This window comes from Oryza brachyantha, chromosome 10 (genome assembly GCF_000231095.2).
Source record: "Oryza brachyantha chromosome 10, ObraRS2, whole genome shotgun sequence".
Lineage (NCBI taxonomy): Eukaryota > Viridiplantae > Streptophyta > Magnoliopsida > Poales > Poaceae > Oryza > Oryza brachyantha.
The window spans coordinates 15,920,045-15,943,201 of NC_023172.2; the positions used below are offsets into that span (position 1 = coordinate 15,920,045).

Genomic DNA, 23,157 nt, shown 5'->3' on the forward strand with positions numbered 1-23,157 from the left:
TATTAAACAATCAAAAAATAATTATATTTTAGAACAAATGTAGTGTATATTGTCAAAGAAAAAAGAGTTAGAAGTAAACATTTAGAATAAGTGTATTGACAAAGTAGAAAAACAAGTGTACGCCATATATGCATACCAAAATTTTCTACCTTACTTATCCCCGACAGCATGACACCCTCAACCAAAACACATGTCAAGGTCCTTCGCTAAAAAAGGCTATTAATACTCCCTTCCATTATATTGTTTTGAATAACGATATTGTCTTAAAAACCACTCTGACTATTATTTTCTACTAAAATATAATAAAATAAATAATTGTTTATTTTTGTTAAAGTACTCTTAAGACTATCTTGAGGCTATGTTTTGCAAGGAAAGACATACCAACCCTAATACAATGAACATACAAGTTTATAAATAATAAGCTAAGTTTATATATAATAAGCTAGTAAGGAATAAGGTTTTCATGAAATATTGCTATAGAAACCATACATATTAGGAGGAAGGACGTCTAATATTATCTCTCGTATTGTCATATTATAATCAATAACATGCATATATATGCATTGAAATATCAAAGTAGGTGAGGAGCCGACGTCCCAAAATTTTTACAAATATAGTTTTGCTGTCTTCTCCAATATAAAAAAAACAGCAGAGCAATTTTTGTTTATCCATAATTAATGAGGATGCAATGGTTAAATAGGGGTTGGTCCACCCTGAGCACCCACTTTTACTCCCTTGCAGGCTCAAATCACTGCCAATCCAGCACGTCGATGAACAGCACAAGAAACACACACCCCCTAAAAATAGTTCTAATTCACAAATAAGGCCAAACGTGAAAGCTAGGAGCTCACGTAGAAGCCATGAATTTTATCTGTTTGATAAATTTAGTATTAATTATGAATTCTTCTTTGTGCACATCTTTTAATAAACTTGTAATTCATCATAGTTTTGTTTAAAATATATGTAATCTTATGAACTTCACTTATAAAAATAAAATAAAAGTAGGGTTAAAGAAAAGGAAAGGAAATCACGGGGAAGAGAAGAAAGAGGAAGAAACGGATGTCCAAAAAAGAAAAAGAGAAGAGAGAGAGAGAGAGAAAGAAGCCCAAATCCCAATTCCCCATCTCACTCCACTACATTACTTGAGCTTACGCTTGCTCTTCTACCTCCTCCTCCATCCGCAGATCGATCGATCGATTCGCTGCGCGCGGATCGGCGATGGAGCAGAAGCAGCAGCAGGAGCAGCAGGCGGAAGCGCCGCCGCCGGGGCTGGGTCTGACGGCGGCGGAGTACACGCAGCTGCGGCCGACGGTGGAGGCGCACCACCGGTACGCCGTGGGGCCGGGCCAATGCTCCTCCCTCCTGGCGCAGCGCATCCACGCGCCGGCCGCCGCCGTCTGGGCCGTCGTCCGCCGCTTCGACTGCCCCCAGGTGTACAAGCACTTCATCCGCAGCTGCGTCCTCCGCCCCGACCCGGACTCCGGCTCCGACGACCTCCGCCCCGGCCGCCTCCGCGAGGTCAGCGTCATCTCCGGCCTCCCCGCCAGCACCAGCACCGAGCGCCTCGACCTCCTCGACGACGCCCGCAGGGTCTTCGGCTTCACCATCACCGGCGGCGAGCACCGCCTCCGCAACTACCGCTCCGTCACCACCGTCTCCGACCTCTCCGACGACCAGATCTGCACCACCGTCGTCCTCGAGTCCTACATCGTCGACGTCCCCGAGGGCAACACCGAGGAGGACACCCGCCTCTTCGCCGACACCGTCATCAGGCTCAATCTCCAGAAGCTCAAGTCCGTCTCCGAGGCCAACGCCGCCGCCGCCGCCGCCGCTCCTCCTCCTCCGGCCGCCGAATAGCAGCGGCGACCCCCAAAAAGTTTTGGACCTTTCTGCAATTTCGCTTCTTTTGGAGGGGGCCGCTTCGAATTTGCTCTCTGTGCTGAAGTTGAAGGTGATTAGTTGATGGATTAGCTTCAAATATTTCTCATTCCTGGGGTGCTGCCTGTAATAATGTCCTCATCTTTGTCTCCCCCTTGCCTTTCTTTCTCCCTTTGCTTTCCATTTTTACCTTCCTTTGTCTGTGTCACTTCCTGATTGGAATCCAAATTTGCATTTCGGTGGTTCATGCATTTCAATTTGGTCCTCATTCATATTCATTTTTATTTAATCCACCTAACAGTTCATTAATGATAATCTTTTGATTTGTTATCATCAAATCCTCTTTTCTTTCGGCCATATGAGCAAGGCTAATAATATAGCTAACAAGCTGGCTATAAGATTTCTTGTAGTCTTTTTATAGCCCACTCATATAACGAATGGTTAGTTCTTTATCTTTAATACATGATTCATATGTCTATCTTACATGCTGTCTTGGTTCTTGTGCCTAAGCTGGTAATAAGCTTAGCCAGCTTCTCCTCTCTCTTATTCCTTCTTTCTTCCACGGCAGCATTTAGCTGGCTCGTAGCCTGCTATTATACTTGCTCGAAGGGCGACCATTGAAGATGATTATGAATGATTGCATATCTTAGTGGAAACACTATCTTTCTATGCAGTGCTTTTCTGCATGGAACATGAACATCATCATGAATCCAGCTCAAATCTGTCAAGAACAAACAAAAAAAAAAAGAGCTTTGCTTTTGTAGTCATTCAGTGAATTTCACGTCCACTCGCTAGTAGCAATTTACTAGCTATTCAAGCGTACTAGTAGTACAACATCAGGAGGATACCTTAAATTTCTGTACTACTATAATCTTTATTAATCGACGCTTGTCTTGGGATGCTTGATTTAGTATAATAGCGTGATTTTGTCCCCTTCTTGTCAGATTTTTTCTCTTACGTGTACTTCGCGACGCTTCTTTGGAGTAATTTGTTTAGTGCCCGCTTGCCTGGAATAGAAAAGGCCAGTTGCATTTCACAAGAATTTCTGTTGCAATCACTCCACTATAGCTCGCTCATTTGAATATATTTCGATCAAATGTCAACCTGATTTCGAAGTGTCCGGAAGTTAGGGTGTAATCATTGATCACATTCAGCTTATAGTTCTTTTTTTCTTGTTTTGAGTTTAATCACATTCCTTAATACTGCGTAGTCGTGACGCTGTTTTTTTTACTTCCTTTTCTTTTTCTTTGTTTACTTTGGTCATTTTCGTCTCCAAGAACATTTCTGTTATTATTACTACTATTATTATTATTTTGATACAAAGAACATTCGTATTAGTTAATATAATAGTGTGTTCTGCCTTTCGTTCCTTCCAGAAGCCAGTGTAATATAATGCCATCAATCGACATGGGTAGTGCTTAAAAGATTCAGAGAATGAAGGAGAGAAAGCTATGAAGTTGATGCTTGTTTCTTCTTCTACTTTTCCAATAGAGAGAAAGATGAGAGTTAAAAGAAGAATGCGCATAAATCAGTTCAAGATACTTGCTACTCCCTCCGGTCACATTTGTTTGACGTTTCGGACAGAAAGTTTACCTCGTTTTTTTTATAATTTACTTGTCCTAAACGTCAATTAAATCTGTCAGGAGAAAGTATACATATGAAAAAAAAGAAAAATATTCGAGAAGCAAATTTGTTGGTTAAGTGACTGCAGAAAGTGGCTTTGGAATATCGAGTACTCCATATTTAGGTGCTCCACTTACTATTAGTGGGGATCCCTTTTAAACCAATCCCATTGCTTCGTTAGCAATTTGGCATATCATACGCTGAATGAAAAGACTAATCTCTGCATCATCGCCTTGCTCAGATTCCCTGTGCTTTCATCCACGTCAGCGCATAACAGCACAGCTACAGTCAAAAGGACAACGGCGAACAGTACATTCTACAGGGCGATTCGATTGCACCTGACCTCTTGTCTACCCCTCATCTTTTACCTTGTATGTCTAGACTTTAAATTTTAAAACTTTAATTCAGAATTTAGGTTTTTTATTATAGTCTATTTTTCACTCTTCGCTTTTATATCCATATAAACATTTATATGTAAAAATATTTATCTATAAAATATTTTTTAATTATTAATAAAACGCTTGCTTATGCTCATTAAAAGAAACTGATGAGGCTCTGCAGTCTCAAGGAACAAGAGAGAATTTTTCATTAGTCAATGAGAAGAGCATTAGCCTACTAAGCAAGATGATTTACAAGGGCAGTGAATAGTCTTTTTTACAGGACAGAGAGAGTATTAATTAAAGTGGAGAAGGATTGGAGGAGGTTGTACCCTCACATGGCACTGTCCATCGGACAACTTGTGCAACTTGCTCTGCATGATAATCAAAGCAGAAACGACTCTCCCGCCTCTCCTAGGCCTCAGCCTCAGCTCAGCTAAGGATCTCATGTGCTGCTACTTTTCACGACATTTTTAGATTCTCTAAATTATTTGGTTTTACGATAACTATTTTAAGACATAAACGATTGACATAACTTCTTAAAATGCTTGCGCGAAACGCATGTTTAGAGGTGACAGATAATAATAATAATAATCATAATAAAACAGGTCCGAAGTAGCATGCATATCCCCATTTCCCAATTACCATTACATGCTGTCTGACCATCACAAGCAATCTCTCACTATCTGATGCACATGCTGCTGCTGCTCATAGTTCAGTACGAGGTCAGATGTTCAGATATTCAGAGGTTAGTTCTGAAGCAGGAAGTAGGAGAAAGGCAAGATGATCGAAAAATTGGCGGGGAACTATGCTACGCTGATACACTTTTTTGAGTGGATGTTTGCAAGAAGTGCAAAAATGGGTAGCTGAAACCCCTTTCTAAGCCAATGGCCAACGGACGATCGCACTGAGCAACTGGTTAGCTAGGGGACAGACAGACAGCCAGTTCGACCTTGACAACTCGTGGCTTCAATGTTCCAAGCATATTCAGGTTAATAGCACTTCCTCCGTTACACATCGTTCGATTTTTTTAATCTTAATTAGATTCCCATTATATATTGTAAGATCTTTTAATCTTAATTATATTCATTTAATGATTGTTTTATATACATGAATCTTGATAAGCTCAATACCAATCTCAAATCGGGCAATGATTCTCGCGGGAAAAAAAAAAGAAGTTGCAGTGAAAAAACATGGGGTGAGAGAGGCTCGAACTCTCGACCTCAGGATCACTCGCTGTAGCTATGAGACCTACGCGCTAGCCAACTGCGCCACCACCCCTTTCTGCCCAAACTTAACATCACTAATATCACAAATTATAGAATAGGCAGTTGCAAGTAAGTTGTATCCATGACCAAAGCAACCTTGTCTCTGATGCCGATCGTGCCAACAACATTTCACAGAATTCAACAAGAGTTGAACTACCCGGCGATGCTTAGATCATCAATCATCGGTATTTCCAGCAATTTATGGCCCTGCTGCATGCATGAGCGGAATCCCTCCCTACCAACTAAAACGAGAGAGTGATCGATACAAGTCCAGCTGCCATTCATCTCTGACACCTTGCTTAATTCATCTTTCTCATGGCGAAGAAGCAGAGTAGTAACTAAAAAAAAGAGATTTTTGTAAAGATTTTGTGTTTTTACAGAATTAGGCTGTACGTCCAGATGAGACCAATGACAGCAAGAGTGAGAAGAAGAAGAAACGAAAAGGTCGGGATGATGCATTGATTTCAGCCAAGTGCAGAGCGAGTGACCTCGTAGGCCAAGAAGCAGGCAGCGTTGGCGGGGACACTGCGCGCCATGGCCGGGCCGAAGCCCTTGTAGAGGCCCTTGACCCCGTCGGCGGCGAGGATCTTCCGGAAGGCGTCCATGGAGCCCGAGTACTTGGGGTTCTTGTAGTCATCCACCTGGAGCACGCTCTTCACCACGTCGGTCGGGTAGACGGACCCCCAGAAGGAGGCGCCGGCGAGCCCTCCGGCCACCACCAGGGAGCCCCTCCCCAGCGACGACGTGTCCTGCCCGCCGGCGAGGTACTGCTTGATCGCCTCGTACACGCCGAACATGAGCGCGTTGCCGGGCACCTCGCGCGCCAGCGTCGGGAGGAGCCCCTTGAACAGCCCACCCGCGCCGCCCTCCGACCTCAGCACGTGCTTCGCCACGTCGATCGGCCCGCCGTACTTCACCGCCGCGACGGTGGCCGTGGCGGTGGCGGTGGCCGCGCCTCCACCCACAGGAGCAGCGGCGGCGGCAGGAGCAGCGGCCGCCAACGCGCTCTGCGCTTGCAACCTGACATGACAGCAAACCACCGCTCAGTACTGGATTATTAGTTCATCATGACAATCTGCTTCAGCTGTACAAGAGGTGCCACCAAAACATGATGCTGATTTTATTATGCATGGTGCAAAAACTCCTGTACAACAGTAATCAGAGAGGTATTACTGTGCCTAGATCATTAGCATCACCTAGGCAATACGAAAAAAGAAATCTTACATTAGTAGCGAATTATGGAGTTTCTGTCAGATACAGTGATGCAGGGTGTCTGGGCCTGATAAAGTGTACTGGTATTGGATAATCTATCTGTTGATTTGCAGTGATGCAGTGTTCAGTGCTGTACTGATAAAAGTATCTATCTGTTGATTTGCAGTGTACAGGCATTGCTGGTGCATACTACAATATATGGACTATTATACCTCTTGTTACAAGTGCTCAATGAGGTTAGCAGGTGAAACTCTGTTTCATGGCAATGCCATACAGTCTTTCTTCCCAGAAAACAAGCATTTGGCAGCCAGAGCCCATAGGCTCAACCAAATGCTCTATCTTTATGGACTATACCTCTCTGCTTATTGAGGTTTAGCACACAAAACTCGTTCTATGGCGATTGTCATACAATTTCGTTTTCAGAAAACAAACCTGTGGCAGCCAGAGACTCAACCAAAAACTGAATACTATTGACTGAAACTTATAGCAATTTCTCGTAGAGCACATCGTGCATTCCTTGATGAGTGCAAGCATGGTGACAATAACTTTTTTTCAGTGTAAACCGTTTCCATTAGGAACATTTCTTGTTTCGCATGACAACTAAGCGATATGGCATATTGGTATATGCTTGTTTGCAGAAAATCAAAGGTTAATTCATTTTGGGATTGTGGCTGCTGACTAGGCTACATCCAAAAATAGAAATAGCATACTTCTTCAATGGTCTAGCTCTTAGCACATAGCTCATAATAAAAATGACTCTATAATTCATTCTCATTTGATATTAAAATATGTACAAGAGACTATCTCTTAATTAAAAAATAAATTTTATCTCTTTCCTATTAAAAACTTGTGTAGTATACTTATAGATACCCATTGGAGATCGGTACAGGGCACAACACGTTTGCAGAATTTCAGGCAGATATTCAGGAGGGGGCACCATTTCTTACACTTGCAGAAAACCAAGGCTAACCAATTCAATTTGCAGACTTGCAGGCAAGACACCATTTCTTGTACAGATTCAGAACGAGAGAGCAAAACGAACCTGCACTTGATGAGCTCAGTGGGGCAGGCCAGGAACGAGACGGCGACTCCGGCGCCGGCTCCGGCGATGACCTGCTGGTTGACGGTGAGCGGCGCGCCGGGCTCGGAGCGCAGGACGGCCTCCATCTGTCCCCTGACGGTGAAGAGGAGGGCGTTGAAGGCGGCGACGGTGGCGAGCGGCGCCCCCATCCCCTTGTACAGGCCCCTGGGGCCCTCGGCCGCGAGCGTCTGCTTGACGGCGTCCATGGCGCCGGCGAACTTGGGCGGCTGGCCTGGCGGCGGCGTCGGCTGGCTCTGCAGCTTCACCTTGATGGTGTCGAACGGGTGGCCGACGATGAGCTGCGCCGCGCCGCCCACCGTGCCGGCCGTCAGGTCCTTGGCCACGTCACCCATCTCCTGCAGTTCCATTGCAAGTTAGTTTGGAGCTCACTCAGTTCAAGAATCAAGATTCTCCTTCTCCCTCCATTGATGTGCATGAATCTTTCTTCCTTCTGTTCCATTTATCATTTAGCTAAATCCGACAAGATAGCCAACAATCTGCTACGTGTTTATAGGATTCGGCAAAACAAATATTCTGTTCTGCACATGCATTCAACTGAAGAATGCTACTCCATCGGATGATGAGATGAAATCACCATCCCAGGCACAAATCAGAAGATCTGAAGTCCAATCTGATAGTCAAACATAACAATTGAAGAACAAGAAAGAGAGATTTTTTTTTCTGCCAATGCATCATCGAGAAAGGAAAGAGAGAAACTATAATTACTTGGATTAATCAAGGAGCCGAGCTTCGAGATGGAGGTGAAGGGAAGGGAAGGGGAGTGGCTGCCTCCTCCTCCACCTCACCAAGGCCGCAGCTCAGTTAGCTCAAGCAACCAGAGCCCCAGGTCTCACTACTAAAATATACTCCGATAGGAGCCAATAAAAAAGATGCTAGTTGAGAGGGAATCAAAAAAAATTCAGGCCAAGAAGAAGGGAGAGGTGCTTCGGACGCCAGGAGGGCGAGCAAAACCAGGGCCACTCACCAAACGCTCCCAACCCATCACCATCAGAGACACACCATCACTCCCTCACCATTGGATCACCGTCGGATGGCCAATCCACTCCAGGCCAACCATTCCGACAAGACCATAGGTTTTTTTTTCAGCTACACTCACTCCACACACACATGCTCACATGCTAAGCTTATTGCAGACAGACAAAAATACAGAGCCAGCGATCTTGCTATCGCTATTGCTTCCATACTTCAATGTTTTGAATCACAATGTTGCAGCTAAAATGAACTTTGCAAAAAAAAGAAAGAAAGAAAGGCTTGGAGCTGCTGCATCTTTCTCAACTGCACTGCCAGGTGGTTGTTTCAACCATGACAAGAGATATAAATGGCCCAATGGAATGAGGAATCAATCAACCTAGAGCTGATCTTGTAATCTCATAGGCGACGAAGGTCGCAGCATTGGCCGGGACACTGCGAGCCATGGCAGGTCCAAACCCCTTGTACAGGCCTTTCACTCCATCAGCCGCAAGAATCTTCTTGAAAGCGTCAACGGACCCTGAGTACCTTGGCTTCTTGTAGTCGTCCACCTGGATCACACTCTTCACGACGTCGGTAGGGTAGACTGACAGCCAGAACGCCGCCCCAGCAAGGCCTCCGGCAAGGATGAGGGAGCCTCTGCCAAGATTTGATGTGTCCTGGCCACCGGCGAGGTACTGCTTGGTGGCTTCATACACGCCGAACATCACGGCATTGCCAGGAACCTCACGGCCCATCGTAGGGACGAGGCCTTTGAACAATCCTTTCGTGCCGGCTTCCCTGACGACATGCTTCGCCACATCGATTGGTCCTTTGGGTAGAGCTACACCAGAAGCAGCTGCTGCCTCGGCTAAAGCACTCTGGGCTTGCAACCTGCAAATGGGTAAAGCAAGTTAGAGTAGGAGTGAAAATGCATGTTTCTCTAGTGTTGAATTCTTCAATTTGTTGTCTTATGTCTCCCTTCCAAGGAAATATCAGAAAGCACTAGAACACTTAAGAACCCATAAAAGTACAAGGGATCAGATTTTGACCGTGCCTACTGCACAAATGCATGACGAATCACAGCCAAAATATGTGTACTGCATTGCAACAATCCACACTATTGATTTGATTGAGTAACCAGTTATGATGTTTAACATATAATTATTCAAAAAGTGATGTAACATTTGTAGAAGGTTGTTGATCAGGCAGGGTCTCATGTCATTTTCTATGGAGAAGTGAAGCTCGAAACTCATATATCCCTTTCAAGGAGAAACCAGAAGAAGAAACCTATAAAAACATATAAAGCACAAGGGATGCAGTCTCTGAATATACAAACCGCAGAAGTGTATCACTACTTTTAGAAAAAAAGTTTTATAAAAAAACAAACACTGCACTAAAGAGGCTTGATTGTGGTAAGAAAAAAAGGTGAGTTTTTTTTTTTTCAGAAAACTTGGTCTGACATCATTTGCTCTAGAAGACCGAGACTCAGATAGAAAAGAAATAGTCCTCAGGGGCTAACTATAATAATCTGAGAAATAATCTACAACAGCAATGCAGTAAAAGCGAGATAAAATGAAATACAGCAAAAATGTGAACACTTGAAAGAAGAATGAACACCTAACATTACTTGAGTGATAACAGATATATGCAGGAAAGGGCGATACATAATTATGAGGACATCACACACACACACACACACACAACTAAATTGCTACCATTGACACAAAATACAAAGATCAGCCACCCACACCCCACATGAAGTGAATACTGAATATACTGCACTGCAGTCAGCAGATCAAACTGCTGAAGGGAGATGAGGATTAAATGAGTTGAATTTAGTTTACCTGCACTTGATGAGCTCAGTTGGGCACGCGAGGAAGGAGACAGCTACCCCAGCACCAGCACCGGCGACGACCTGCTGCTTGACCGTCAAAGGGTGGCCGGGCTCCGACCTCAGGAGAGCCTCCATCTGGCCCCTGACGGTGAAGAGGACGGCGTTGAAGGCGGCAACGGTGGCGAGAGGCGCCCCCATCCCCTTGTACAGTCCCCTGGGCCCCTCCGCGGCGATGGTCTGCTTGACGGCATCGACGGCGCCGGCGTACTTGGGGAGGTGGCCGGGAGCGGGGGTGGGCTGGCTCTGGAGCTTGACCTTGATGGTGTCGAACGGGTGGCCGACGATGAGGTTGGCGACTCCCCCGACGGTGCCGGCCGCCAGGTCCTTGGCCACGTCCCCCATCTGCCAAAATGCGATCAATCCACCAAAACAATCATCGTCTGCTTCAGTTCCAACTCAAAGGCACAGATCCAGCAACAAGGGGATGCGGCAATGCCAACCAAGGAACATGGGGAGAGCAAACGCAACGCACCTCTGTGCTCCCGCCGCCGCCGCCTCCCGTGGGTTGGGCTGGGTTGGTGGTGAACTGGTGATTGCGATCAGTGACGGAGGGGAGGAGATCGGGAGCTGGCGTTTTATGGCACGGCCCACGGCTTGCGATTCCGCCAACCCAACGACCACTGTCTCCAAAGCAAACAAAAACATAAGCACTTGTAGATTATCTAAATAGGAGTACTAGTATAAATCAAAATATATGTATTTATAGATTATTTAGTATAACCTAAAATATAACTATTTATAGGTTATTTTGTATAGACTAAAATATTATTAAAAGACTATCCTTTAATTACTTCAGTATCTAATTTTTTTAATTTTAAATTAATTATATTATCTTTCTAAGCATTTGATTGACTCTAAAATTATTGTAATAATTAAAATAATGTGTACCGGTGCATAAACGTAATATTACTGTACAAAATTTAAATTCTAGAAATAACGAAGTATCGTAGAAATAACGAAGTATCGTCTTTAGTAGAGACTGAACTTTAGTAGCATTTTGAAATAATTGCTTTAAAATCGTCTCAAGTATATATGTACTTTGAGAAAACTATACGCTAGTTGATATTAAATAGGAGTATATTATAATACTAGAAAATAGTAAAAAAATCAAGATCTAAAACGACGAGTACCATGTAACTGATGAAGCAAAGAGGTTGTTCGGATTGGGGATTTTTTTTTATCCTTGTCACGTCGGATATTTGGATGTTAATTAGAAGTATTAAATATAGATTAATAATAAAAATAATTGCATAAATAAAGGCTATTTTATTAGACAAATTTTTTAAGCCTAATTAATACATGATTAGCGAATGTGAATATTTCGCGAGACGAATCTATTGAGCCTAATTAATCCATGATTAACGAATGTGATGCTATAGTAAACATTCGCTAATCATGGATTAATTAGGCTCAATAGATTCGTCTCCCGAAATATTCCAAAGTATGAGATAAGTTTTATTAATAGTAAATATTTAATATCTCTAATTAGTATTAAACATTCGATGTAACGGGTACTTAAAAAATCACGTGATCCAAACAGCGGTAAGTAATATGTCTTTTTTCTATTTTCGTCTCTGCCACCAACTACACGTCATCCGTGATGTAATCACGGTCGTAGCGGTGAGACGGCTGCGAGTACGAGCCCGTGCGCTTGGTGGTTGGTACTCCTACTCCTGTGTACGCCCCCAATTGATACTGGTTCCGCGTCGTGTATAAGGGAGAGACTTTGGGCGAAGAATGACGGCAAAGATGAGAAACTGGAAGGGAATCAATTGGCATCAAATCTTATTTCATTTTAAAGATGACCTCATCTTATTGCTGTGCGCCTGTGCCAATCGTTTAGCACCTCTATTTTTTTCGTTTGCTCATGCTTATAAAAAAATTAAATTTTAAATTTTAAATTTAGAATTTTTTCTAGTCTTCTACTAAAGTTTATTTTTCAACATTTCTTTTAGATCTGATATTTTTATCACCGATTCGCAGACTCAATGATGGACTCCGACGCTGCTTACCGCCGGTATGCTGGTACTAAAGTGTATCACCACAATAGAAAAGGTGTTAAGACAGTGGATGACACACTTGACAAAGTCGCAAGCTGACGAAGCACACCATTTCCAGATGCATGACGATGGATATAGCGTCCAGATTAAATGAACCAACGTGTGAAATAGTGCAAGGGAGGCATTTTGTGTTTATGTGAAAAAAACGAAACTGACGCATTTACAAATAAAAATAATTTGTATATAAAACTTTTATATACGAGCGTCCCTCGCAATCCTAAAAGTAAAGGCTAAAAACTAAAACACACTAAAAAACTTGAAATCAATTCTGAATCTAAAGTTAAAAAAAATAAATTTTAACTTAACCATAGGTACCAGCGAAAAGAATCGGGCAAACATGTCCACATGTCCACACCTTCTAGGAGTGGCTGCTACATGAATGCGCTGGCTAATTTCAATACTGCTACGCATCTGTAAAGCTCCAGACTTGGTGCAATGTAATGAGACGAAATTAATTTTGACCCGAAACCTTCTAATCACATCAGGATTTGGGAATGTAAACTAATTATAAGACTTTTCTACCCTTACCCTTGTCTAAATTGATGTCATCAATTAATATATATATATATATATATATATATTCATATGAATTTAGACACGACTAAAAAGTCTGTAAAGGAGAGATACCAAAATGTAAACTTTGAAGCAAGAAAGAATCGAAGAGTTTATTAACAGAAGAAACATCAATGCGTGCAGGTGCAGCTTTATGTCCACCAAGTCACGCACCACTGCGGGGCGGAAGGCCACCAACCAGACCCAGAAATCTGGAAGCTAAGCACGCGCAGCTCTACATGCTACTTGTAACATCTGTTTTCTCTGAGAGATCATACCAATGAGCACAAAGACTGATGATCACACCAACAACAAATATGTATTGACAAAAAGGCTCCTAAGTTAATCAAATGCACCCGCATGTGATAAATATGACCTACACGTAGATGTTACATGCTAGTAAGAAGTACAGAACAGAATACAACTTGGATAATACGGAATATGGCTCTACTTACATCTATCTTGTTTGCACCGGCACTACCAAATGTCCAATTTCACAATCCTAAACAAACAAAAAAAAAATCATGCTGGCCAAGTTCCGTTCAACTATGAGATTTTAGAAGTAAAAGACAAACAAAATTTGCAATTCAGCAATAAACCCTGTGATATCAGCAACATGCCAACACACTGGTGCCAAATGGCCAATACCGCACATTCATTTCAGCCAGCATATATGAATCTGTAATACAAGAAGGAAGATGAGCTGGGTACAACTGCTCTGAAGAGACGAAATCATGAAATTTTGAAATTAACATCACTATGCAAGGCGTGCCTAACTAACCCATACACCACAAATAATATGATATGAGGAACAAAAATAACATGTTACTACAAATAATATGCCATGAGCAACCAGCATAACATGTTGGATCAGTTCATTCCATACAAGTCAACGAAACACTCCACAGTTAAAAAAATACAAGGTATGCAGGAGCACAAGTAGTGAATCCTATATGGATCTTATCACCATGTAAATAATACAGAAGTGGAACTTCAATGCTAAGTTCCTAACATAGCCACCTGTGGAAGTAGACATGATAGTGAATACCTACATGGTCTATGCACTCTAATGTGGACCTAATCGTAGACAACCAATTTTTTTGTTAGAATGGAATTGAAAAACCAAATAAGTTTATGATATTATGACAGTACCTTTCGAGGAAAATATATGTATATCATTTGTTTTGCATTTATACTAAGCATTTAAAAAATAATTGCTTGTCAGAATTTTAGAAGTTTGACCAAATCTTATCCTAAACAACAAATATTTTTTACCAGAGGAAGTATAATATAAGATTAAAGAATATGTTATTAGTTTTTTAATCAATTTATAGGAGTGACAGTTAACATGGCAGACTTTTCAGGTCATCCCTAGTCATGGCTCATCAGATTCATATACCATGCTAGCAAACTGATTAAACATGGATTGAAAAGGTATAGTAAAATAGGAATCTGGAACGATTCAAACAACAAACTACAACTATTTTAAGGTAGTGATCAGCCACACAATGACAAGTAAACAAAATATCACAGACAATAATAATAGCTGAAACATATATAATTTAAGGCATGCTGCAACACCAGATACAGGATAAGGGTGACACATCTATCCTGACAAACAATGTCGATACTTCAAAATTTAGGAACACCTCCAGGCTTAACTTATAGAACTAAGGGAAAACAAAACTTATATGAATTAAACGGATGCAGTTTAGACCTATGATCTGCAGTTCACAGAAACCATAACCAGAGGGGCAGCACAGGCAGGCATGATCACTCAAGCCACCATACCAGTATGCGCGTTGCCTTCATCCTCTTGATCCTCCTCATCATCACCAAGACTTAGGTCCTCAATTAGTTCCTCAATTGGTACAGTGGGAACATCATCACCAATAGTAGATGCCATCTCTGACCTATAGTCCTCATCCTTGTACAGATCAATCTGAAATCTAATATCTGAATTATGCTCCAAGTCCCTAAGAAACTCCTCATACTCATTAGCTCTCTTCTCTTCCTCCCCTTTGGCCTTGTTTACAGCATCTTCCTCCACTGGAAGCCTCTTCAGCTTCCATCGGCGTGTACGTGGCCTCTTCTCATAGCTCTTCTTGACAAGAATCACTTCAGGAAGACTGTGCTGTGTCATAGCTGTGTCCATGTTATCATCATTGAAGTTGGCACCATAAAGATCATATCCAAGGGCAAGGTCCCCAGGACTCAACAGGTGCCCAAGATGAGTCCGCACAGTAAATATGGTGTCGTTTTTCCCAAAATCCGACACACGGGCAACCTGTGCATAAGCCAACTGGTACCGAGATCCATCAATGGTGATCTCTGGCGACTCATGCTCGATGTCCAGAACAATGTACTCCACGAGCTGCTTGCTAGTGAGAGCAGCCTTGAAGTTGTACACCCTGTACTTCTTCTCCTCAAGGTGGTGCACACGCAGTGTGAGGGGATCAAGCAGGGCGATGGCATTAGTGACCTTGATGCAGAGAACAAGTGGTCCAAGGCCACCAAGGTCGCGGGACACCTGAGGGCTAAGGGCGATGAGGTCCTCCCGGCAGATGGGGCAGATCTCGACGGAGAAGGTGTGCTTGTAGTTGTAGACGTTGCTCTTGGTGTCGTGCGAGACGAGTTGCTTGGCGGTCTGGGTGTGGACGGGCGCGACGGTGGCGAGGAAGTCGACGAGGCGGGCAGCATGCGAGCGCGAACCGAAGTAGAAGTCGAGGCCGCCGGGGGCGGCGGCGACGCGCAGCGCGAGGGAAGCCTGGCCGTGCTTGAGGAGGAGCTGCTCGAGGAAGAGGAAGGTGCGGCGGTGCGGGACGTGCTGGCGGAGCTGGACGACGGCGACCCACTGGTCGGGGTTGGACTGGGCGCGGGAGCATGCGTCGCAGAGGCGGTCGTGGACGGTGAACTCGACGGGGTGGGTCTGCTCGAGGACGACGCCGTGGAGGACCTCGCGGCGGAGGCGGAGCTTGAGGCGGAGGCGCTTGGAGTGGGGCTCGGAGAAGACGAACTCGGCACCGGTGAGGGAGACGCGGAGGCGGGCGAGCGGGCGGTTGAGGCGGCGGAGGAGGATCTGCATGAGCTCGGGCGACTCCGGGCCGGCGCGCAGCCAGGAGCGCGGCGGCTGGAGGTAGGAGGTGCAGTCGGGGCAGTAGACGACGGCGGCGTGGCGCGGGACGCCCTCGGTGATGTCGACGCGCGCCCGGAGGCAGCGCGCGCACATGTTGGCCGGGTTGGGCTGCATGGCGACGCCGCAGATGCAGCACAGCACCGTCCCCACCGTCTGCGTCGGCACGAACATGCCGCTCCCAGCGGCCGGCGCCGCCGACCCCGGCAGCATCCTCTCTCTCTCTCTCTCTCTCTCCCTCTCCGGGTGGATTGAATCGGGATGGAATTGGGGATTTTTGGCCTAGGGTTTTGGGGCTTCGCCTCCCTGCCGGCCGGGTGGGGAAGAAGAGGAGAGGCGGCGGCGGTGGAGGAAAGGCTTGAGGTCAGGTCAGGTGACGAACGCGATTACGACGAATGGTTTAGGTTTTTGGGCCATCCACCAGGAGAGATTTGGGCTTTTCGGCCTTTTCCGTTGTTGGGCCATCACTTCCGTTAATTGCAAGTGAGTCCATGACCAATACTGTAGCATTTGGCAAGTTGGAACATATGTACTGTCCTGGTTTCTTTTGTTGTTCCTTATCCTTCTCAGAACATATGTACTTGCTTTGCACATCAAACCTGCAAGTCTGCAACTATTTTGTTCCTTTTGTCGCTTATCGATTTTGCTTATGCTTATATGTCAAAATTTAATTTTTCATCCTTGAATTTGGAGTTTTTTTATTGAAGATTATTTTCCAGCATTGACTTTTAGATCACTAAGAATATGTATATAAAAAATTTATTCATATATTATTTTTTATGTGTAAATATATCGTTTGGTTTTTCCATGAAAAACCAGAACAATTACCCCTGTAAGTCCCGACATGTATAAATTAGATTGAAATTAAAATAATGTACTTTTCAAATATCTTAGTTCTAAATCAATACTCCAGACCTCCTTAAAATAATTGTGATGTTGAGAAGTCGTTAACCTTATACCTGGTAGTTCTATCCAATTCTCCACTTTATTCAACAACTATTTGAGAAAGAGCAATGAAAAAGAATGTGGATTGAAGATCTCATTTTCCTGGCCACATAAAGGTGTACTTATATTGTTTTCCTTTATTAGTTGTTTCACTTTATATTCATTGTGTTGCATGACGAAAGAACAAAAACTTCCTTTCAATAGGGTTATGCAAGTGTATAATAGAACTGTTTTGAACAGGTACTCACAGTATTCGTGATAACTGAGCTAGATAGGTATTGTAAAACCAATGGGTTATGGGTGAATCATTTGCTGGATCTGCATGCACACAGACAAATACATGACGACTTAATTTGTTCCTAAAAGTAAGTGGAAGAGAAAAATAAAGAATGAATAGTCCACATCATTCACATTAACACGGGCAACTATAAAGCTATAAAGGTCATTGCATGAATCACAAACCCCACCAAATCCCAAACTAATCAAACCTTTCAGTTGGCTCTCTAATGCAGTCCATGAACAAACAAACTCGAGAGCATTCAGCTGAAACAACAAACACAGCAGACACAGTCTTACTGAACAATGAAAAGGAAAGCCAATTGAGAACAGTTTGTTGCAAGGAAATTTGCATCAGGTGCTGAACAACCGTAGTACACAGGTGGAGCTCGTGGGTAACCTGGCGCATGAAGGCGTAAACTGTAAGGATCATCTGCAAAATTTGACAAGTTTGCAGATATCCTCTCCTTAGACTCTGCAACAAGAAGAGAACAGTGAACTTCCATAACCTGTGAAAAAAAAAATACAGATACAGTAACACAAAAATCTTGACGAGCCGAGATCGAGGGGTAGGAGGAGCAGGGAACGAAGAAGAGAACTAATCGAAACGGCCCACCTAATTCTTGGCCCAGCAACTCTCCAGGGAGATCGTGGGCCGACCCCGCACCGGCATCCTCCGGCGGCGCATCGCCGCCGGCGTCATGGAGCCATGGAGGTGCAGTGCTAATGATGATCATCAGGAAGAAAGCAAGTAATTTGAGGTTGAGATTAAAATAGAAAGCGTTGCTAACTAACTATCTGATCCTAGTTGGTAGTGAGTAGTAGCTTGGTGGATTAGATTATGAGTCACGTCAGCGCGTGGCGTGGCATGTGATGGACGGATATATGGAAGCGAGCTTAGATGCATTGTCCATGTCGTGCCGTCGCGGCGTCGCCTTCGCCTCGCCTAATCCGTAAAGCTCACGGCTACCATTACCATACCATGCATGCACGCCGCGACGTCTCCAACCCACCTACTACGACGTCCGGCCATGGCGTCTCCCGCGCAACCGGCCTGCCGCTACCTCTTTTAGCTAATTAAACTCTCGCACGGCCCGTCCCGCCACATGCACGCACGCACGCACGCCGCCGCCCATGGCCGCGCGCCACCTACTCCTCCTCAACGCCCACGCCATCACCACCCACGACCCCGCCGCCAACGCTTCGAGGTCGCCGCCGCCTCCCGACCAGCGGCAGTCGTTCCCCACGCTGCTGCCGGTGTTTATCCTCTTCGTCCTCCTCCTCTGCTTCCTCTCCATCTTCCTCATCCGTGACCTCCTCCACTTCCTCTCCCTCTGGCTCCGCCGCCGCCGCAGACGCCCAGGCTTCCACGACGGGGACGACGACGACGACGACGACGTGGCGCAGGGCTCACCGCCCGCGCCGCCGCGCAAGCCGCCGGGCCTCGACCCCGCCATCCTCGCCTCCTTCCCCACGGTGCGCTTCGATCAGGCCTCCGCCGCGGTGGTGCCGCCGGAGTGCGTGGTGTGCCTGTCGGACTTCACCGGCGGCGACGACGTCCGGCTGCTCACCGCCTGCCGCCACGCCTTCCACACGGCGTGCATCGACTCGTGGCTACGCGCGCACACCACGTGCCCGGTGTGCCGCTCCGACCTCGACGCGCCGGTGCACGGCGAGCCCGCCATTGCCGTCGACGTGGAGTGCGACCAGAGGGGCGGCGCCGGTTAACCGGTGAACGCCGGCGTGATGGACACCTGTACGTCTGGATTTCCTTCTGTTGGCGCCAAAATTGATTTGATTTGATCTGTGGCTGCATGCCCCCACGGCTCAAGCACGGCGACGAGGAGCAGATTACCGTGTAAATACCGAACTCGGCTTCTACTTTAATTGTGCATCGGGTCACTATTTCCAAATTGTTGGAAATGATTGTGTACAGTCTTCCAGCTCGAATTATGAGCCATCACAGCTTCAGCTGTTCAATGCAAGTATGCCACTGCAATACATGCCAAGAAAAAAATAGTTATACTTACTGTATGACTGTACATGTTTGAAGCTTTGTAATGTTGTTTTTAGCCACAAAATGGAGCAAGGAGCTGAACGGTTGGTAGCAACAAGGGCATTCTAAAGTAAGTATGCCACTAATTTTAGAGTAGTTTTCCTCTATGCAAGAAAAAAAAAAGCTAGCTAGAAAGAGAGAACACAAAAATCTATACAGGCACAAACAGTTCTGCTACAAATTATCACACGCACCACACAGGGCAATATAAGGGTCTATTACATGATTTATGGAAGCAAAGTACATAATAGCACGATTCAGCTGCTTTGATTCAAAGGCACAACGACGCTGCTTATTTATAAACAACAGCGTACGAGCAACAGGGATGGTAAATTATTTATAGACCCCCTCCTCTATTCGTGTTCTTTGCTTTTAAAGATCTGTAGAAGCCCATAAATCTCACGGTGAATTCTGAAAGAATTGCAGTGTTTAGTTAGTAGTTAGTACAGTTCACTCTACTAAAGAACAAAGATCTTGTCAATTGACAGCTAAACTCAATTGGCAGGAGAAATGGTAGTACCTTCAATCTTAATAAAGCATTGGATGGTTTCGCCTGGGTCATGGCCCTTCTTGGCAAAACCTTCTATATTGATGTTTCTGGTTTCTAAAGTTGTGTCACGAGATTTGCACTCTTTGCACTGCTCCTTTTGAAGCATGCAGTCTTTACACTGATGATGACAAGAAGCAAGAAAGTATCAGTTAGTATACATAAATTGGATCATGATTCGCGGATGGAAACAACTATTACTGAAGATGCAGCAGTCATGCTAACACGGTTCAACTCTGACGCTAGTTCGTCGATGCTATTTTGGAACTCCTCGTCCCTGTCCCTTTTTAGTTCAGCAACCAGATGCTGCATTTCGAAGGAGACAAAGATCAATAATAAACACTAACAACACCGAACCCTGTTTGGACCCTTCATAGCCTTCATAGTATGCAAACATTAGGCAGAGTAGAGCTTACAGAGAAAATGAAATAAGGGGACACATTATGTTCAATCAGTTTTCTGATCTTCCCCCGAATGACAAATAACCTGCACAAGTTCAAGTTCAATCAGTTGGCCCCTTAATTTTTACGAGAGAAGCTCTAGTCTACTGAGTTATGAAAAAACACATGAAAGGGATATCCTACTGCTTTGAGCTTGGTTCCTCCAAGATTTTTTTCGCTACATTGGAGATTTCCTCCTCCCATCCTGTCAAAATGGCATGGCCTTCTAGGAACGCATAGCTGCAGTTGTGAGGGGTTATTTCTCGCCTTGACAAACCCAATGCTAGTGCTTGTTAACAAAAGAATGAATACAGTACCAGCAATCTAGCATATTCTCAATAAGAATGAAACATGCACCTTAATTGAGCAGTTATATGCTTAATCTTTTTTTTTGTCAAAAAAGATGAATCGATTATTTATTTATAAAATGAGGAAGGAACATATTATGTTGTAAAGATATTTCTTCACAAACAGACCATCTCCTTTACCCACAGTCAAACCATTGCAACATCCTAGTGTGATATTTTTGAGAAGCAGTGTATTCCTTTTACTTTCTCGAAAAGGAGACGAGAAGCAATGCTTGGTGTTCTTTCATCTTTATATGCTTACTTTGCTTTCCAAGTAGCTTCAAAAGAACGTATTGCCTGTCGGAGATTATTGCCTGCGCTCATTGTTATTCTCCTAGCAATATCATGAGGCAGATCTATGCCCTCTTGAACTGCAATGTACTCTAGGACCTTGATTATCTAAGGGTTAAAATATTTTTTAGCAAACTGTACAGCATTGCAAATGAGAAGATAAAATATCCATACAAAATCAATTGGTTGTATTTTAAGTACCTCATCAAATGAAGGTGGCTTAAGTGTCACAACCTTGCAGAGATGCCTGACATCCTCAAGGTTTGAAGCATCAGAACAGCAGAACATGATTTTATTGCAGCCTACATACCTCCCCAGAAACCATCCGATATAATGTTGAAGATCATATGAGAGTTTATCAGCGTCATGGACAACAATCACTGCATATGTGTGATGCACTAGTACTTCAATGTAAAGCATATCAATACTGGAAAATAAATGAACAACATGCAGTGGTGTCAAGAAAGATCACTGTTTCATTTAACGAGGTAAAATAGTATCCTAATGTACCTCTGCAATTAGCGTGACTGCAAATGGAGTTTGGTGATGGGATGGATTCATTCAACAAAGTAGTAATGACATGCTTCTCATAGCCGTGTATATCAGCCAAATTTACCTCTACATGATGACCTGAAATCTTCACTCTGATATCAATGTGTTTGGCAATTTCTCCCTACAGTATGAGAATGTTCAGTAGGAATATAACCATGCATTAGATATCATTTTACAATTCCTTGTGAATTACTCCTTCTGGTTCCATAATACTTGTCCTCGAGGTCAAACTTTTAGAACTTTGACTGTGAATAATTTTCAAAATGTTTACTTTAGAAGCATTAATGCTACATGTATAGATTAATCTTGCCAAAATCATATGTTTGTTGATATTTTATATGTTTCATAGAAAATAGTGATCAAAGTTGTTTCTGAAGATCATGTAACTGTCCAGAACAAGAAGTATGAGGGAGTACTACAGATTTGTAATGGTGAAGAGGTGCAAAATACTAATAACTTTTTGTTCGCCGGGTCGGCAATGTAACGCGGATAAAATTCATTAAGATTTATGAAGAAAATAGTAATAACTAGTTGTGCTCATTCAACACATACCTTCAACTCGAATCTCTTTATTATTTCCTCTGTCTGTGAATGGCAAGATCAAGCACAAGCATTTGTGAGATTCAAGATTTAGATAATTTGGTTGGACAAACCTTGTGCACAAGTGAGTAACATCAACCTTGAGACCATCAGGAGCTAAAGCATCCCTTATGAGTGCTGATACCATGCTTCTCTTCCCGACCGCGGGCGGGCCTTCAAATATGATATGGTTACATTCTTGAGCAGTGACCTGGGGGGTAATCCCTTATCAGAATGCCAAGTTGGTATCGATCACTCTATCGATGAAGTCTCTGACTGAATATGGTGGTCACCTGCTGATAGAGCTCACGTGCGGCGTCTTTGTTGCAGATGAAGTCCTTGAGGAAATTGGGGCGGTACTTGTCTGCCCAAACGTACTCGTCCTCTGCCGCCGGCGTGGACTCTGCAGACGTCGGCGGGGAGTCCACCTGCGATTGGAAGGTGACTGTCTTGGGCAAAACCCTGACCCAGATATTCCCTCCCCTCCCGACGGTAGAGGAGGCCGGCGTGCTCTGGATGCTGTGGTCGCCGGCGGAGACCTCAGATTGTGTCTGCATGCTGTGATCGCCGACGGACATCTCAGATTGCGTGACCGATTCGTGTTTGGATTCCGCCGGCGCGTCGTGGATGCGCTTGGTGGCGGCTTCCTCTCTCTCCCTCAAAGGCCTCCTCTCGGCGACGGCGACGGCGACATTGGCCACCTGGGGCCCCTCCCGGCGTGGCGAGTGCGGGGGCGTGGACCTAGGGGTGCGGGGGCGGGAGAGGGCGGCGCCGCTCCCGGTGAGGCAAGCGGCGCCGAAGCGGTGGAGGCTGAGCATGAGGTAGGACAACGACCTCCCAGGTCGGAATAGGAGGCTGCGGCGGGCGTCGCGGCGGAGGTCCCGGTCGAGCGCGGCGGAGAGGGTGGGGGACGGGGACGCCGGGCGGGCCATGGGGATCGGAGCGAGGCGCGCACGCGTGGGCCGGGCGAGAGGTGACCCGCAGGCGCAGTGGCATCGCGGTGGGGTGGGTAGGCATGTGCGGAGAGGAAAACGATGGGCGGCGGCGATTCCGACGCGGGCGGGCGGGATGAAC

The 23,157-nt window shown here is 44.8% G+C and overlaps 6 protein-coding genes and 1 non-coding gene across 12 annotated transcripts; 2 read left to right on the forward strand and 5 right to left on the reverse strand.

The window, feature by feature from the left end:
• Positions 1–1,034: 1,034 nt before the first annotated feature.
• Positions 1,035–2,206, forward strand: LOC102704280 (abscisic acid receptor PYL10-like). The gene has a single exon (XM_015841703.2). The coding sequence runs from the start codon at positions 1,219–1,221 to the stop codon at positions 1,855–1,857; it is 639 nt and encodes a 212-aa protein (XP_015697189.2). The 5' UTR covers positions 1,035–1,218; the 3' UTR covers positions 1,858–2,206.
• Positions 2,207–5,072: 2,866 nt separating this feature from the next.
• TRNAM-CAU lies at positions 5,073–5,159 on the reverse strand. The gene is given in 2 exon segments: positions 5,073–5,108; positions 5,122–5,159. It is a non-coding gene; the product is annotated as a tRNA-Met (tRNA).
• Positions 5,160–5,494: 335 nt separating this feature from the next.
• LOC102721200 (mitochondrial carnitine/acylcarnitine carrier-like protein) lies at positions 5,495–8,502 on the reverse strand. Of its 2 annotated transcripts, XM_040528164.1 has the most exons (3): positions 8,166–8,502; positions 7,401–7,795; positions 5,495–6,166 (listed from the first exon to the last, which is right to left on the reverse strand). In XM_040528164.1, exons 2-3 carry the CDS (start codon positions 7,790–7,792, stop codon positions 5,611–5,613), a joined length of 948 nt encoding a protein of 315 aa, XP_040384098.1. In that variant the 5' UTR covers positions 7,793–7,795; positions 8,166–8,502; the 3' UTR covers positions 5,495–5,610. The 2 variants fall into 2 exon arrangements, with proteins under 2 accessions (XP_040384098.1, XP_040384097.1); XM_040528163.1 differs by lacking the exon at positions 8,166–8,502 and having other exon boundaries at positions 7,401–8,087.
• Positions 8,503–8,606: 104 nt separating this feature from the next.
• On the reverse strand, positions 8,607–10,867 carry LOC102721484 (mitochondrial carnitine/acylcarnitine carrier-like protein). The gene is made up of 3 exons (XM_006662034.3): positions 10,778–10,867; positions 10,256–10,647; positions 8,607–9,302 (listed from the first exon to the last, which is right to left on the reverse strand). Exons 2-3 carry the CDS (start codon positions 10,645–10,647, stop codon positions 8,804–8,806), a joined length of 891 nt encoding a protein of 296 aa, XP_006662097.1. The 5' UTR covers positions 10,778–10,867; the 3' UTR covers positions 8,607–8,803.
• A 3,478-nt stretch (positions 10,868–14,345) lies between these two features.
• Positions 14,346–16,385, reverse strand: LOC102721772 (60S ribosomal export protein NMD3). Its single transcript, XM_040528475.1, has one exon. It carries the CDS (start codon positions 16,261–16,263, stop codon positions 14,695–14,697), a length of 1,569 nt encoding a protein of 522 aa, XP_040384409.1. The 5' UTR covers positions 16,264–16,385; the 3' UTR covers positions 14,346–14,694.
• Positions 16,386–18,394: 2,009 nt separating this feature from the next.
• On the forward strand, positions 18,395–19,014 carry LOC121055471 (RING-H2 finger protein ATL29-like). The gene has a single exon (XM_040527942.1). The coding sequence runs from the start codon at positions 18,406–18,408 to the stop codon at positions 18,997–18,999; it is 594 nt and encodes a 197-aa protein (XP_040383876.1). The 5' UTR covers positions 18,395–18,405; the 3' UTR covers positions 19,000–19,014.
• Positions 19,015–19,645: 631 nt separating this feature from the next.
• LOC102704556 (replication factor C subunit 3-like) lies at positions 19,646–23,157 on the reverse strand. 5 transcript variants are annotated; one of them, XM_015841664.2, is made up of 11 exons: positions 22,377–23,157; positions 22,184–22,294; positions 22,057–22,089; positions 21,463–21,625; positions 21,154–21,332; positions 20,924–21,060; positions 20,459–20,554; positions 20,291–20,360; positions 20,100–20,180; positions 19,848–19,995; positions 19,646–19,738 (listed from the first exon to the last, which is right to left on the reverse strand). In XM_015841664.2, the coding sequence occupies exons 1-11, from the start codon at positions 23,013–23,015 to the stop codon at positions 19,665–19,667; spliced, it is 1,731 nt and encodes a 576-aa protein (XP_015697150.2). In that variant the 5' UTR covers positions 23,016–23,157; the 3' UTR covers positions 19,646–19,664. The 5 variants fall into 5 exon arrangements, with proteins under 5 accessions (XP_015697150.2, XP_015697149.2, XP_040383874.1 ...); XM_015841663.2 differs by having other exon boundaries at positions 20,076–20,180; XM_040527940.1 differs by having other exon boundaries at positions 21,463–21,582; positions 22,057–22,294.

What these genes read in the sequence shown, in the direction of transcription:
- LOC102704280 (XM_015841703.2), top strand. Translation starts at nt 1,219, where the DNA reads ATGGAGCAGAAGCAGCAGCAGGAGCAGCAGGCGGAAGCGCCGCCGCCG.
- LOC102721200 (XM_040528163.1), bottom strand. Translation starts at nt 7,807, where the DNA reads ATGGAACTGCAGGAGATGGGTGACGTGGCCAAGGACCTGACGGCCGGC. An exon ending in ACTGAGCTCATCAAGTGCAG is followed by an intron (nt 6,167 to 7,400) that starts GTTCGTTTTGCT and finishes CTGTCATGTCAG; the next exon opens with GTTGCAAGCGCAGAGCGCGT.
- LOC102721484 (XM_006662034.3), bottom strand. Translation starts at nt 10,647, where the DNA reads ATGGGGGACGTGGCCAAGGACCTGGCGGCCGGCACCGTCGGGGGAGTC. An exon ending in ACTGAGCTCATCAAGTGCAG is followed by an intron (nt 9,303 to 10,255) that starts GTAAACTAAATT and finishes ACCCATTTGCAG; the next exon opens with GTTGCAAGCCCAGAGTGCTT.
- LOC102721772 (XM_040528475.1), bottom strand. Translation starts at nt 16,263, where the DNA reads ATGCTGCCGGGGTCGGCGGCGCCGGCCGCTGGGAGCGGCATGTTCGTG.
- LOC121055471 (XM_040527942.1), top strand. Translation starts at nt 18,406, where the DNA reads ATGGCCGCGCGCCACCTACTCCTCCTCAACGCCCACGCCATCACCACC.
- LOC102704556 (XM_040527939.1), bottom strand. Translation starts at nt 23,015, where the DNA reads ATGGCCCGCCCGGCGTCCCCGTCCCCCACCCTCTCCGCCGCGCTCGAC. An exon ending in GAGGAACCAAGCTCAAAGCA is followed by an intron (nt 20,361 to 20,458) that starts GTAGGATATCCC and finishes GAACTTGTGCAG; the next exon opens with GTTATTTGTCATTCGGGGGA. An exon ending in GCATGACTGCTGCATCTTCA is followed by an intron (nt 19,996 to 20,075) that starts GTAATAGTTGTT and finishes TGTCATCATCAG; the next exon opens with TGTAAAGACTGCATGCTTCA.